General features: G+C 56.1%; 1 protein-coding gene across 1 annotated transcript in view; it reads left to right on the top strand.

Annotated features, from left to right (window-relative positions):
* The window catches only part of ITGAE (integrin subunit alpha E), a 52,630-nt gene that overhangs the window by 33,459 nt on the left and 4,248 nt on the right, over nucleotides 1-14,923 (top strand). The window contains exons 14-26 of the mRNA XM_027848821.1: nucleotides 351-491; nucleotides 1,215-1,439; nucleotides 2,930-3,060; nucleotides 3,344-3,474; nucleotides 5,322-5,473; nucleotides 6,698-6,826; nucleotides 7,765-7,838; nucleotides 10,018-10,150; nucleotides 10,656-10,754; nucleotides 10,992-11,071; nucleotides 11,851-11,925; nucleotides 12,194-12,257; nucleotides 12,338-12,445. Of these exons, the coding sequence (XP_027704622.1) occupies nucleotides 351-491; nucleotides 1,215-1,439; nucleotides 2,930-3,060; nucleotides 3,344-3,474; nucleotides 5,322-5,473; nucleotides 6,698-6,826; nucleotides 7,765-7,838; nucleotides 10,018-10,150; nucleotides 10,656-10,754; nucleotides 10,992-11,071; nucleotides 11,851-11,925; nucleotides 12,194-12,257; nucleotides 12,338-12,445 (1,542 nt within the window). The remainder of the gene's footprint in view (nucleotides 1-350; nucleotides 492-1,214; nucleotides 1,440-2,929; nucleotides 3,061-3,343; nucleotides 3,475-5,321; nucleotides 5,474-6,697; nucleotides 6,827-7,764; nucleotides 7,839-10,017; nucleotides 10,151-10,655; nucleotides 10,755-10,991; nucleotides 11,072-11,850; nucleotides 11,926-12,193; nucleotides 12,258-12,337; nucleotides 12,446-14,923) is intronic.

The raw sequence follows: 14,923 nt of genomic DNA, 5'->3' as shown, positions 1-14,923 counted from the left end.
CCAAGTACCCTGGGCGGGCCTGGTGCCCAATGCCATGTCAGCAGTTAGAGCTGGGCACCCTGGGCAGGCCTGGCACCCAATGCCAGGCTGCAAGGTCAGCTGGGTGTAGGTAGGCAGGAAGGATTTCTTGGAGCTGGGGGATCAGAGAGGTGGGAAAAGCTCTCCAGCCCCAAGCAGGAGAAGGCAGCAGCCTTCAAGGAAGAAAGGGAGAGGTCCCAGGAGGAAGGCGCTCCTTCTCCTGGATGCAGAGCTGCCCACGGCCCCTCAGACACCAGGGGTCTGCCCTGAGCCACACCAGGCGCAGCCGCCACGGCTGGGGCTCAGGCTGCAAACTTCCCTCTGGGTTCTAGATGGGCTCCTACTTTGGTTCCGAGCTTTGCGCCCTGGATGTGAACCTGGATGGGGTCACGGACCACCTGCTCGTCGGAGCCCCCTTTTATCACATTCATGGGGAAGAAGGCAGGGTGTACGTGTACCGCCTGGAAGGACAAGTAAGGAGAAATGCCAGTCGTCATCCCTCAGAGCGCCCACAGATGACTGGCTTCAGTGGCCCCTGCACCCCCATCCCACGTGGCGTGGTGGCTTCAGGCCAAGAGCCCTGGGCGGGGCCTTCTCGGAGGCCTGCCCCTCCCCCGGGGTGGGGGGGGTGTCAGCTTCTGGTCCTGACGGCCCCTGGGCCCAGTGCACCCTGCTAGCTGCCCAGGGCCTGCAGTCCTCAGGCAGGACTGCATGGGGGGCAGGGAGAGGGTCTCTGGCCCAGTCCTTGCCCCGGCTGGCATTTCCTCTCTGGAGGCAGAGCGGGCATGCTCTCCAGGAGGTCTACGCTCCACCGACGGCATGGGTGCGGGGCAGCAGAAGCCCAGGAAGACCTCAGGTGTGGTACCAGCTTCGTCTCTGATGTGCTGCCACGTGACCCCGCCAAGCTTCAGCTGCGTCTGTCCATGAAGCAGCCGCCACAGAGAAAGGCAGCCTTGAGATGTGGCCCGAGGGGTCCAAAGCAGTACGAACATCAGCTCGCTTGACCCTCACAAAGGCCCTGGTGCTGTTATGATACCCGTTTTGCAGATGAGCCAACTGAGGCAGACAGAGCTGCTGTGACTTGCCGGGGGTGGATTGGAGCTCGGAGCTTGTTGACTCCGGGTCTTTGCTGCCTAAAAGGGGGATTCCCTCAGGGGGTGCCGTGAGAACCCTGTCCTCTCTGCCTCTGTTTTCAGGCCGACTCCTTTCCGCTGTCATTGACCCTGAGCGGTTGGCCTCAGTTTGCCTTTGCGAGATTTGGGTTTGCAATCGCTGCCATAGGAGACCTCAACCAGGACAATTTGGGCGACGTGGCCATTGGGGCCCCCCTGGAGGGGTACCCGACAGATGCCGACACCGGCTTTGGCAGCATTTACATCTACAACGGGCACCCCCACGGCATCGCCAGCAGCCCCTCGCAGGTAGCCCGCAAGGGGCCCCAGACGCTGGGGTTAATTTCCTGGTGCCCTCTCTCCCTCTCCTCTCCATATGGGGACAGCCTGTGCCCCGGGCACTCCCTGGACAGACCCACAGCACACCTGCCATCCTCCAGGGCTCAGGGGGGGTGGAAAACTGGGGTGCATGCCTCCTCACACACACAGACACATATGCACACACAAATATGTGCACATACAACACACAAATGCATACACTGGTATGAACAAACACAATAGACATGTACATGAGCACACACATACACATGCACACACATAATGCAAACACAGGTACGTGCAATGCAAACACACACAAACACATACATGCGCACAACACATGCATGTGCACACACAAACACACGTAGACACACACAAATGTGTGCATATGCATCACGCAAACACATACACAAGTGTGCATAAACACAATAGGCATGCACTGAGCACATATGCACATTCACACACACATACAACACAGATACATACTGTGCAAACACACATACACACAACAGTGCACATGCACACAACACATGCACGTGCATACACACAAACACACGTAGATACACAAACGTGTGCACACACAACGCACAAATGCATACACAAGTGTGCATAAACACAATAGACATGCACTGAGCACACATGCACACCCATACAATACAGATACACACAGTGCAAACACAAATACAACCACGCGCACGTGCACATGTGCATACACACAAACATATACACACGTGTGCACAAACACAATGGACATGTACATGAGAACATGCATACACATGCAAACACAAACCCACACAGTACAGACACACACGCGCACAAACACATGTGTACACAACAAACGCGTGCGTATACAATGCACGTGTACGTGCATGTGCGCAAACACAAGAGACACACACTGGGCACATATGCACATGCACACACACAGGCAGACACACGCGTGCCGCGGTCTCCCTTGTGGCGTGCCTAGGATCAGAGGAATGTGTTTCTAGAGCCAGAAGTCAGGGAGCACCTGCTATGTGCCCGGCGCTGTGCCAAGCGCTTTACAAACATAATTTCATTTGGTCCTCACGACCATAGCCCTGAGAGGGAAGTGGTATTATTACCCCCATTTTACAGATGAGAAAACTGGGGCAGGCAGGCAGAAGTTCAGTGGCTTGTCCAGGCTCGCCCAGCCAGGACATGTCTGAGGCTGTTTTCGAACTCAGGTCCTCCCGATTCCAGGCCTGGTGCTCCCTCTCCTGTGGCAGCCTCCAGGGGCCCAGCAGGGATCTGGCCCAGCCCCCTCATTTTATAGCAAGGCCCAGGGAGGTCACCTGCCCAGCGGCAGGATCCGGGACGGCTCTGGGGTGGAGGAGGAGGGACCCCTTGAAGGATGCCCAGGGCCAGGCCTCAGCCTCTTTCCAGGGGCTTCCTTGGGTGGGGAGGGGCAGCAGGGGAGGCCAAGGCTCTCACCGAAGGCTGGACGGACCTTGCCTTGGCAGCGGGTCCGCGCAGCTGACCTGGCCCCGGGGCTGCGGTATTTTGGGGCCTCCATCGATGGCGGGATCGACATCTCTGGGGATGGCTTGGACGACATCACCGTTGGCTCTCTGGGCCGGGCAGCTGTGTTGTGGTAGGAGTGCCCGACGTCTGCCCCTTTGTCCCTTCCCCATCACCAAGGGCCATCCCTTCCAACGGCGGTGTCCGAGCCCCTTTGGTAGGGGTGGGGATGGAGCATGGGGGAGCTGGGGTCACTGGGGTCACGGGAACCGGGGGGAAGGGGAGTCTGAGCCACATAAGCAGCCCTTCCCCCGTATAAAACTTCCCAAAGGGAGAAGAAAACACTAGAAGTGTCCACCAGACCGCCCCCTCCCTTCCTTGGCTCAGGCCTTGGCCTCCCTCCACTCCCTCCCTAGCTCCAGGCCTGTGGTCAGGCTGCAGGCCGCCATGATCTTCAGCCCCAGCATGGTGAGGCCTGGCGACAGTCAAAACATCGACACCCGACTGTGCTTGGGGGTGACCCCAGATAGCCTGTGGGCCAGCAAAGGTACCTGCTGTGGGAGGTGGGGGTGTGTGTGTTTGTGTGTGTGTATGTGTGAGTGCATGGGAGTACATGAGCGTGTGTGTGCATATGTGTGTTTATGTGAGTGTGTATGTGTATGTGAGCATTTACTTATGTGTATATGTGTGAGCATGTATGTACGTGTGTGAGTGTATATATGTGTATGTATGTGTGTTTTGTGTATGAGTATGTATATGTATGTGTGAATGTATACTTATGTGTATGTACACATGTGAGTGTATGTATGTGAGTGTATACTTATGTGTATGTACACACGTGAGTGTTATGTGCGTTAAGTGTTTTGTGTGTGAACGTATACTTATGTGTATGTGTGTGAGTTTATGTGTATGTGTGAGTGAATACTTATGTCTGTATGTTAATGTTGTGTGTTATGTATTTGTGTATGTGAACATATATGTATGTGATGGTGTGAATGTGTTTGAGCATATGTACATATGTGTGAGTATATGTGTACATGTGAGCCTGTGTATATGTGTGTGTGCACAAGCCCAGGGGCCCACTCTGAGGAGGGGGGCTGCCTGTTCAGCCTGGTGGGCTGGGAACCTCTCTGTCCCCCTATCTTTGGGCCCACTGACAGAGGAGGGAGGCTGGTACCGGTCTGGCTGCTCCTTCAAGGCAAAAGCCTGCTGTTTGCGGGGTCAGTCCTCCCGGTTCTCTGGCCCTTCTCCCTCCTGACCATCCTGGCTGGGCCCCTGAAGCATCTGACTCTGATGCCTCCTTTTCCTGGGTCCCTGGGGTCCTCTCTGCTGGTCTCTCCTGTGCCTGGACAACCCCTCCCCAGCTGTCCCTCATTCTGCCAAGCGTAACATGCCAGACACTGTGCTAAGTGCGGGGAATTTCAGTACAATCAGATAGAAAGAAAGACATGCTGTGCCCTCAAGGAGTGGGCAGTCTAGTGGGGCCAGGCCACACAAGAAATGGAGGAGAGTGAAAGCAGGTTGGCTTGGGCGTCCTCCTTATGACAGAGCTTCTGGGGGGGGACCACTGGCAGAGGTGGAGGCTGCAGGGCTAGAGGAAAGCCTGGGGGAATCCATAGTACAGCCTGGAGAGGCATGAATGCATGGGGAGTAGGAGTCATTTAGACTTTAGTGTGAAGGACCTCACAAGACCCTGCCTGAAAAGCAATTTCCCTGAGGTGGAAGAGAGGGAGAAAGAGGCCTGAAAGAGGAAAGAAGACAGAGCAGGAAGGTGAAGCTGAGCATCAAAGATGTTAGAAACTGAGGGTTACAGATCTATGGAAGGAAGAGAGGGAGGAGGAGGGAAGGGAGGGAGGAAGGAAGAGAGAAAGGAAGAAAGAAAGGAGGGAGAGAGAGAGAAAGGAGGGAGGGGGAGGGAGGGAGGGAAAAAGGAGGGAGGGAGGAAGCAAGCATTTATTAGGCTCCTACTCTGTGCCAGGCCCTGGGCTAAGCGCTGTATAATTATTATCTCATCTGATCCTCACAATGACCCTGTGCTGTTATGAGCCCCATTTCACAGACGAGGACACTGAGGCAGACGAAGGTTAAGTGAATGGCCTAGCTTCCCTGACTCTGTGATTTGGCAGGGGCTGGCCCTGCTTGGCCTCCTGCGATGCTACATGGACAGAGGAAGGGGTCCAGGGCTGCAGCAGGTCTCCTCCTTCCCTTCAGTCTCTCCTCCTGCCACCTTACCAGGGCCTCCTGGGGTGGTCAGCATTGCCCTGGAGAGGAGCGTCGGCCAGGGCCCTAAGCAGCCTCACCTGGCTGAAAGTCCTCTTTCCTGGGGACCGGGCTGCCTGGGAGGGCCCTGGGGGCCAGCCAGGCCCCAGCAGAATGCTCTCGTCCTTACTCCAGGGGCCCGGGGGCTGTCTCTGAACATGACCATCGAGCTGGACGTGAAGAAGCATCAGAAGCGAGTTCTGTTTGAAGATCGGAGCTCGCGGAGCCAGCGGGAGAGGCTGGGCCCTGGCTGTGTTGACTTTCTGCTCATCCCAGCGGAGGGAGAGGTAGGGGCCAGGCCACCGCCCGTGGCACAGCATGGGGGCCGAGCCCAGTGAGGACTGGTGAGATCCTGTCGTGTGACCTCTGTGTGTCTGCCTGGCCTGCCCGCGAGAAGCGGACAATCAGGAAAGGCCTTCTGTAGGAGAAAGACCCCGGGCACCTGAGCCCTCCCTTGGCTCAGCTCCCCGGGGGGTCTTTCCACCACCACCCCTCCTCTTGATTGCCCCTATTTCTCCTTAGTTATTCAAGCACAAGAGGATGGGGGAGGGGAAAAGTGCCAGCCCTGCCCCCCAGCACCCTGGGGACAACAGGATGCTGTAGGCTACTCGTGTGGGCGGGAATCTGCTCACAGGAAGTGGGACCTCCCTCCCTCACCGAATCACTCACTCACTGGGGTCCACAAACATTCAAGAAATCCCTGCTGTGTGCAGGGCACTGAGCTTAGCACTGGGGGAGATACAAAGCTTAGGTAAGACACGGTGCCTGCCCTCATGGAGCTTACGGTCTAATAGGAGGCTAGGTCCAAAAGGGTGGTCATTACCAACAAGGGGAATCAGAGAAGGCTTCCTGGTGGAGGGGCCTTGGCCCTGGACTTCACAACACAAAGAGGGAAGACCTTTATCCCAGTGCTTTATCCCAATGAGGACAGTGTAGACAGAGCCCTGGGCCTAGAGTCAGCAAGACTGACACCAGCTGTGTAAGCTCAGCTCCATCTGTAAAGGCAGAATCGCCCTAGTAGAATTGTCATAGGATTCTGGGGGCTCCCATAAGGGAAGTGCTAAGCACTGGGGGCTAGAGAGAGAAAGCCAGCCTCAAGGCCAGGAAGACCCAGCTTTGTGGACCCTGGGTGAAGGGCTCCACCTATCAGAGGCCCCCTGCCAACAAGGAGCCAAGCTACCTTGGGAGGAGGAGCTTCCTGCTCCAGTGAAATCCCGTTCAGAGAGGACCCAGAAAAAAGCACTCTCGATGGGACGACCCACCCAAGAAAGGCTTTGTAGAAACCCTAGGTCTGTGGTTGGCCAGCCCCAAATCCCTTCTGCTGGGAACCTGCCCCAGGTGCCTGCAGGGCCTTGGGAAGGGGCTTCTCTGGCCACCCCAACTGGAGTAGGGGAAGCCTGGGAGTGGAGCTGCTCCACCGCGGCTGGCCAGGGAACCCAGCACTCACCTGTCTGACCAGTCCCAAGAGGCTCCCACCAGCTGACCAAGCACCCCTCTGTCTTCTGTGGCAGGTGTGTGACAATGACTGCTTTTCCAACATCACAATCAAGGTCAGCTACCAGCTAAGTGGCCTTGAGGGCCACTGGGAGCGCCCCCAACCCATCCTGGACCAGCTCAGCAAGCCCATGGCACACTTTGAGGTAATGGCCCAGGATGGGCTTCAGCCACCTCCAGGGTGAGCCCAGCCCCAGCCTCTCATGCCAGGTCCTGCCCAGGGCTCCTCTGGGGTAGCTCCTGTGGGTGAGTGGGTCCTTGTGGTCAGCCCCCAGGCACTTCTGAGGCCCATCAAGCAAAGGGCTGGAAGGCACTCATGATGCCTGAGAAAGGAAGCAGTGATGGGAGGATGGAATCTGAAAGCAAAGCTACTGGGACATTATATTTATTCAGAATTAGGAAAGCAGACTAAAAGAGCCCTCGCTCCAGGAAATCAAAAATGCCAGTTGTGTGCACGTGTGTGTGTCTGTCACTCTGGGGCTGTTTGCACAAGTGAGAGCCGCTGGGCATCTTGGATTTCTGAAAAATGCTCCTCCTGCCTCCTCCTGAGAAGAATGGATAGTAACAGCTAACCTCTGCCTGCGCTATGGGGACGGGTCAGGAGGGTTCTCGCCCGGCTGCAGAGCTGGACGCCCGAGGCCCCCACGAGCAGACTTTGACCATCTCCATTCACTGCTTCTTGCACGGCCCCGCAGGAGCCCACACATCTAACACGTGGTCAGACTCAGACGCCAGCAGCATTTCTTTTAAAACGCCCAGTAATTCCTAGACAGGATCAGAGACCACAGGCCAGGAGGGACCCTAGCGGTTACCTTGACCAACCCTTCCCTTAGCCCCATTTTACAGATGAGTTATTAGGACTTTCCCCAATTCAGATGGTCCTTCTGCTCACCTGGTCAGGGTCCACGAGGGCGGACGATTTCTGCTTTGTTCGGCTTCCTCTGGAGGGCTCCCAGCCACCTTTAACTTCCCCCCTCCCATCCCCTACCCCCAACGGGAAGCCAGTCAGGGCATCTAGGGCTGCTACAATCGTCCCCACCTTGCCCTCGGTGGTCTAATTGGATGTCTCTGAATCTACCTTCAGCTACCCTACGAGAAGAACTGCAAGAATAAGTCGGTCTGCGTGGCACAATTAGAGCTGAAGACTTACCTTTCCCCGTAAGTTTAAATTCCTTCAGGGAGTGGCTGTGTATAATGCTGGAACTCAGGTCTTTTCCACACCAGCGGCAGCAACCAGGCTGGGGTCAGAGAACGAGCACGGAACAGGGGATTCAAATGGAATCTCTCTTGTACAAAAGCCGAGGCAGGGTCGTGGGTCTCCGCCTGAACACCTCCAGAGGCAGAGAACTCACTACCTCATAAGGCCACCTGCTTCATTTTGAGACAACTCTAAGTGCTGGGAAATTCTGTCCTGTTTTGAGCTAAAAATGGGCCCCTTCTAACCTTCACCCACTGGATGCCAGCGCAGCATTCAGATATCTATCCCGCTTACACCCTGTCAGACACAGCTTCCTCTGACCTCGCCACTCCCCAGTCGGCTGTCTGGCTTTTAAAGGCTTTCACAGCCTGGCCACACTCCGCAGGTCTTGCCAAGCTTCTCACAGATGGTGGTCCAGCCAGAGTCCCGCGGTTTCCTAAAAGCAGCCTCCCCTCTCCTCCCTCCACACCTTTGCAAAGGCTGTTCCCGCACCCTCCTCGCCTCTCCCAAAAACCCTCTGTGCCGCTTCTTGAGAACAACGCTCCTGATCCCTGTAACTGTCCGTGTTCCTTCTCCTCCTCAAACTGCCATGGGCACCCATTGTGTCCCCACAGAAAACTGCCAGATCGGTGAGGGCAGGGGGTGCTTCTGATTTGGTCCAGGCCCACGGGGCCCAGCACAATGCCTTACATGCTGAGTAAATGCTTCTTGGATTGGGTTAGAGGCCTTATGGTTATTCCTGTAGGCAATCTGAGTGTGTCAAAGAACAGGTGGGCGTCACTGCGCATACCCTTCTCAGCCATCTCCGCAGAGATTCTGGAGGTCAGCCGGGTGAGGTATTATAGGCCCAAAGTGGCAGAGAGAGAACACATTCGGCCAACTCTACAGCAATGAGCTTGACTAGGATTCCTGGGAAAATTCTAGAATAAATACTTAAAGGGATGGTTAGTGAAAACCAGAGAAGGATCGCCAAGAGCCAGCCTGGCTTCATCAAGCACAGCTCATGCCAAACTCACCCGGTTTCCTTTGTGATGGCATTTCTAAATGGCTTCTGAGTTTACAAAGGCTTTAGAAAGGAATTTGATAACATCTGTCGTTTTTGTGGAAAAGATGGGAAGATGAAGTTGAGACACAAAGATAATTAGAGGAGCTGGATGAAAAAGAGTAGTCACTGGTTTAATCTCAGTGGGAAAGAGGGATCTGTGCTGGGTCCTCTGCTGTCCAACATTTTTATTAATGACTGGAGTAAATCAATAAAAATTAAGCACCTGCACATGTGAGGCACTGTGCCAGGTACTGGAGTTAGAAGGACAAGATACAGTCCCTACCCTTACTGGGGGAAGCAACATTTAAGTAGATAAACAAAAGAAATGAGTGCATTTCAAAGGCGAGGCACAAATGGCTGCTGGGGATGAAGATGAGCAAAGCCTCATGAGGGGCATGGTGCCTGGGCTGAGCTTGTAAGGAAAGGAGGGATTCTAAGAGGCAGGGGGAGGAGGGCGTGCATTCCAGGGACATGGCACGGCCTGTACCGAGCCATGGGGACTGGAGACCAACCGCTGCGTGAGAAGCAGCCAGGCCAGTCTGGCTGCACGAGTGTCAGAAGGGGCAGAATCGCAGAAGGCTACAAAGTTCATTGAGAGCCACGTGGCGAGAGGATGCAAGTGCCAAACACAGGGGCTCATCATTGCCCCTAAGGGCAATCAACAGGAAGCCACTGACCATCGCTGAGCAGGGAATGGCTCGGTCCAAAGTGTGCGTTAAGAACATCCCTGTAACAGTCCCGGTGAGAGACGAGCAAGGTTTGGGCAAGGACAAAGCCACGTGAGTGGAACAAAGGAAATGACGCCAGACACTGACGGGGTAATGGCATGGACACAAAGCCAGACAGGATTCAGGACAAAGGGATGGTGGCAGATTTCTAACCTTGGGCCACGTCCAGAAAGATGAAATCCAATAGGGATGAATGTAGGCTCATACCTGAATCAAAAATAATCAGCTTGCCAAGTACATGATGAGGGAGGTGCAGCTGAAGAGCGGTTTGTCTGATAGAGATTCAGGGGTCTGAATGGGCGCCAACATGGTGCAGCAGCTAAGAGTATGCCCTACTTTATACACCCCTCCACATATCTTGTGCAGGAAGAAAGTAGTGGTGGGGGTCACAAGGGAAGTGACTCTGAACATTCATCTCGCCAACACTGGGGAAGACTCCTACAAGACCAGAATGATTTTGATGCACCCTCCAAACCTACAGCTGAAGAGAATCCAACAGGTGAGCCCATTAAGGCCCCCAAAGAGAAGGAAGCCTGCAAACTATACGTCAATGACCTTAACTTCCATTGCTTGGCAACATTTTAGAAGGTTCTATTTTTTTGGGGGGGGGGGGTTTTGAGGCAATCTGGGTTAAGTGACTTGCCCAAGGTCACACAGCTAGTTAAGGGTCAAGCGCCTGAGGCTGGATTTGAACTCAGGTCCTCCTGACTCCAAAGCTGGAGCTTTATCCACTGTGCCACCTGGCTGCCCCCTAGAAGGTTCTTAAAGGGATGGTTATGGACCAACTAGACAAGGAAGCAGCGATTGCCAAGAGCCAGCTTGGCTTCATCCAGAGCAAGGGAGGTTGGGCCCCGAGTTGATCTTATGGAAAACAAAGGCACGTGGGCCAGACATTAAGTGGGTTTAGAAGAGGTTGAACGCCACGTAAATGTGAACACTGCTAGTTTCCCAGAGCGCCAGGGTTCCTTCCCTTCTGATAATGGTGCCACCTTGTGTGTCCGCAGCCCTTCTCACCCCCCATACAGTGCCTGGATCCCACACCTGCCACACCTGTCCTAGCCATCATCTGTAAGATTGGCCACTCTGTATTCAAGAGGTCGCACGTAAGTTCACCAGTGCAGGCCAGCTCCCTCACCTCCCAGGTTTATCATTTCTATCTTCACCATCCCAAGGCTGCCCAAGAACCACTCGGAAACCAAACCCCAATCTCGACCATCCTAACCCATGCTTGCCACAATCGGGAGCAGGCATACCCTGAAGAGGATACAAGTCCCTCACAGGGCCCGATGTTTTTTGTTGATTTAGACAGGTGTTCATGTGTTATCTCTCCTTTAAAACAGGTTAACTTTTCAATAACTTGGCAACTAGACGAAAAAAAATTTCCCAGTGAAACAGCAGAAATTACCATTAATGTCACCAAGTAAGTATTAAGTGGGCACCTAGGGGTGAGGTGGTTAAGAGTGCAGAGCCTGGAGTCAGGAGGACCTGAGTTCAAATTCAGCCTCAGACTCTCACTAGCTGTGTGACCTTGGCCAAGTCACTTCACCATGTTTGCCTCAGTTCCCTCATCTGCAGAATGATCTGGAGAAGGAAATGGCAAATGACTCCAGTATCCCTGCTGAGAAAACTCCCCGCGGGGTCACTAAGAATGAGGTTCACGCTGAAACGACCCAACAACAAGAAAGTACGAATTATGTCATTCGGCTTTCCTACAGCCCTGGGGGCTAAATGAGAGCGATGCTTTGCTTTGATGTCAGAAGCCCGTTCTCTCTTCCCTAACTCTAAGAACCTGGTCAGCTCCCTAGAAGAAACAGGCAGGCCCTGGGTGTCCTGAACCTCTGGCCTCTAGAGGCAGCTTGCAGCCAGCAGGTCTTTGGAAAGGTCCCTAGGCCCCTACAGGCTCTCTGGGCTTTTTAGAACCTCCTTAAAGGGTTTGACTGTGAAGACAAGGCTGCTGCTTCTGGTGCCCCTTCTCCTCCACGCCCCCCCAGCCCTTCCCAGCCCTACCCTTGGGATCTGTTCCCAAAGGTGGGTGGACCTAAAATAGTCAGGAGGAGGAGGGGGCATCTGTTGTTACCACCTGGAACACTTAAGGGGCAGTCCACTCAGCCATCACTTAGCCTCCTCTTGGACTCTGCGGGAAGGACCCAGCAGGAAGTCACGGCCAAGAAGTAGATCGCCTATCCTTTCCTTCCTCAGCGCCAATGGTCAGCCCCCCGTGACAGAGACACAGGAGCTTCAGATCAAGTACCGCTTTGCCGTAGCTCTCCATAAGTAAGTGGGGCTGTGGCTTCCCTGGGGGCTCGGGGCAATGGCGGGCAAGCTGAAGCTTCTCCAACTGATTAAGTCTCCCCCAAGGGCCAACATTCTAGCTGGTCCCCAGGACTGTCCGAAGCCTCTCCTCCTGCCTCCTGTGGTGGCCAACAGCTAATGGACAAGGCCACTCTAATTTATATCCACTTTGGGCCCCCTGTCCCCCACGTCCTGACCCCTCGAGGGTCCCTGGACCCAGCTCAGCTCATCTGTGGCCTCTCATCCGCAGACCCCTAGTGACGTACATGACCACCAGCCAAGGCCTTTCAGAGCACAAAGAATTCCAGTTTAATGTAGGTATCTAGGGATCGAATTTGCCTGCCTCATGGTTATGCACAAGGCGCTGACTTTTTCTGTGCTGTTCCCTTCGTAGATTCACGGGGAAAATCCCTTTGGAGCCGAGTTTGTATTAGAGGTGTGTGTTCCAACACATGTGCAAAGCCACGAAATCATAAAACTGAAGAACATAACAGCCACACAGGTATGGAGAAGCCATACAGGGCGCTCCTAACTCGGGGTCTTCCTTAAGCTAGAACAGGAGTGAGACACTCAGGAAAACCGAGGAAAACGCTGACAGGTGCTTGGGACACCCAGCATCGTCCGCCAGGGAAGCGCTGTGCGTTTTTTTCCCCTGAAGAAATCAAGGGGACCTTTGGGGAGGAGTTTTTGTCCCCTTTGGGCTTCCAGGGTGGCTACCAGTGGAACTGACCTGGGGGTCTCTTGTCCCCCTCCCCCTTCTCCTGGCCCTATAGGACTCTCTCCCCCCCACATTCTTCCTTTGGCCCCCTGCCCTGCCCTCCCTCTTTCCCAGCCCTTCAGCATCAGCCTTCCCCAGCTCTGGCCTGGAGTCACTGGCATGACACCACCCCTCCCCACCTGGCTGGAGCCCTAGGCTACCTTCTTTCCTCACCTACTCATTCTAATCTGCTCCTCTGGGTTTAGGCCCCGTGAGAACCTCAAAAACCAAGACTGAAAACACAGGAAATATTCATTTATAGAGTGGACCCATCAAAGAATTTAGCGTTTTCAGTTTGGGGTGACCTGAAAATCGCACGTAGCAAGTGCTTTTCAAAGGCCGAGTCAGACACTTTTCTAGCTTAGAAAGACATCCGGGGGTCCCGCTAGGCCGACGGTCACCGGAACAGGCTGTGGGTCTGCAGCAGCTCTGTGGCCGAGTCGAAGCCCAGCACAGACTCATAGAAGGCCTGGATCTGCTGCCTCACGTGGCGCATGGGTGCTGTGGTGACTTTCTTCTTAAAGACCATCTCCTTAAGGACCTTGTCCGCCAGGTAATGGAGCCACAGCACATTGCTGTAGGGGTGGTAGTGGGCCCAGCGATTGCGTGCCCTCTTTTTCATGAGCCTGTAGATTTCAAACTGGTAGTCCCCTTGGCCCTGGAAGAGCTCACGCTCCTGGGAGATGTCGCAGAAGACCACCAGGCCGTCCTTCTCCAGCCGGGACAGCGTGTAGTCGATGATGTTGACGTGGATGCCGTGGGTGGCGATGGTGCCCGCCTGACCATTGAGCGTGTAGCCCAGCTCCTTGGCGCTAGTCTTCTTCACCAGCACGTTGCCCCAGTGCAGGTCCCGATGCTCAAAGCGGAGGGCCGCCTCGGCCACGGCAAGGGCAGCCGTGACCTGGTGCAGCAGGCTCTTGGCCGTGGCCACGGAGGACAGCTGCTTCCTCATGTGCTCCAGGTCCACGCCCCCAAACTCGAACTCCAGCACCACATAGAGCTGCTCCTGGCCAAAGCAGTCTGGCCGCTCGTTCTCGGAGCCTCGGAGGCTGTGGAAGGCGTCCCAGGCCTGGAGCAGCACGTCGGGGTAGGGACCCTGCACGCAGCGCACGGCATACAGGCCGATGAAGCCCTCGGTGCGGTTGGGGGCCTCCTCGGACAGGAGGCTCAGCTCCTTGGAGATGATGATCTCGGGCAGGATTTCCCCGAACGTTTTCTGCGGGCTTCCATTCACGAGCTCCTCCCCCTCGATGGCAATGACCTTCAAGGCCATAGCGCTGTTGTCCACAGTGGTGCGGAACACCTCCCCAAACACACCCTCCCCAATCTTTTCGCAGCTTTTGATGCGGTCAGGAGATAGGTAGTGGCCAAAGGCCAGCGGCCCTTCCTGCTGGCATTCCCGGTACACCTTCTCAGCGTCTGACAGCACCATCTCCTCCGCGGGCAGTGCCTTGCTGGGGGTCAGCATGTACATGGAGGAGGTCTGCCAGGAGGTGCCGCTCGGGGGTCCAAACGAGTCTAGGAGCAGGGAGCTGCAGGGCGTGCCGTGGGGCTGCAACTCTGCCACGATCTTCTTCTTGTGGAAGGAGAGCGAGGCCCGCCTCTGGGCCCAGCCCCGCGCCCCCTCTGCGGCTCTGGGGCCCTTCTGGCCCAGGAGGCGGCCGGCCTTGCTCGTGGGCCCCAGTTCCGCCTGGGGGGGCTGGCTCCTCTTCCAGCGGGATGAGCTGAAGCCGCTGATGCACGCCTTCCTGGCGGTGCTCTGGGGGAGGGCCTTGGGGGGCCGCTCCTTGTCCAGCGGGAGGGCCGGGGTGGCCAGGGCCAGCTTGGGGGGTCTCTTGCGGGGTCTTAGGCGGGGCTCCTCGGGGGGCTCCGGGGCGGGGCTGAAGAGGGAAGTGCTGGTGGCCAGGCTGTCCCCGGCCGCGGGCTGGGGCTCCGGGGGCTCCTGGGGGCTCAGGTTGCGGACGGGGCTGAGGCCGGCCAGGATGCTTCGGGCCGGGCGGCTGCGGGTGGCCGTGGGGGTGCTGAGGCTGGGGGAGAGGGCGGCGGCAGGGGGCGGGGGCGGGGGCGGGCCTGGGGTGCTGCAGAGGGGGGGGCCGGGCCTCTGGCACCGCGCCCGGAGCCTCCAGGAGCGCTCGGTCACATGGCGGTGCGGCCGGTTCTCCTTGGCCGCCTCCTCTTCCTCCTCCCCCGCCTCCTCCTCCTCCTCCTCCTCCCCCTCCTCCT

This window comes from Vombatus ursinus, unplaced genomic scaffold (genome assembly GCF_900497805.2).
Source record: "Vombatus ursinus unplaced genomic scaffold, bare-nosed wombat genome assembly UNPS02006874.1, whole genome shotgun sequence".
NCBI classification, from domain to species: Eukaryota; Metazoa; Chordata; class Mammalia; order Diprotodontia; family Vombatidae; genus Vombatus; species Vombatus ursinus.
This window is presented reverse-complemented; position numbering and strand designations above follow the sequence as displayed.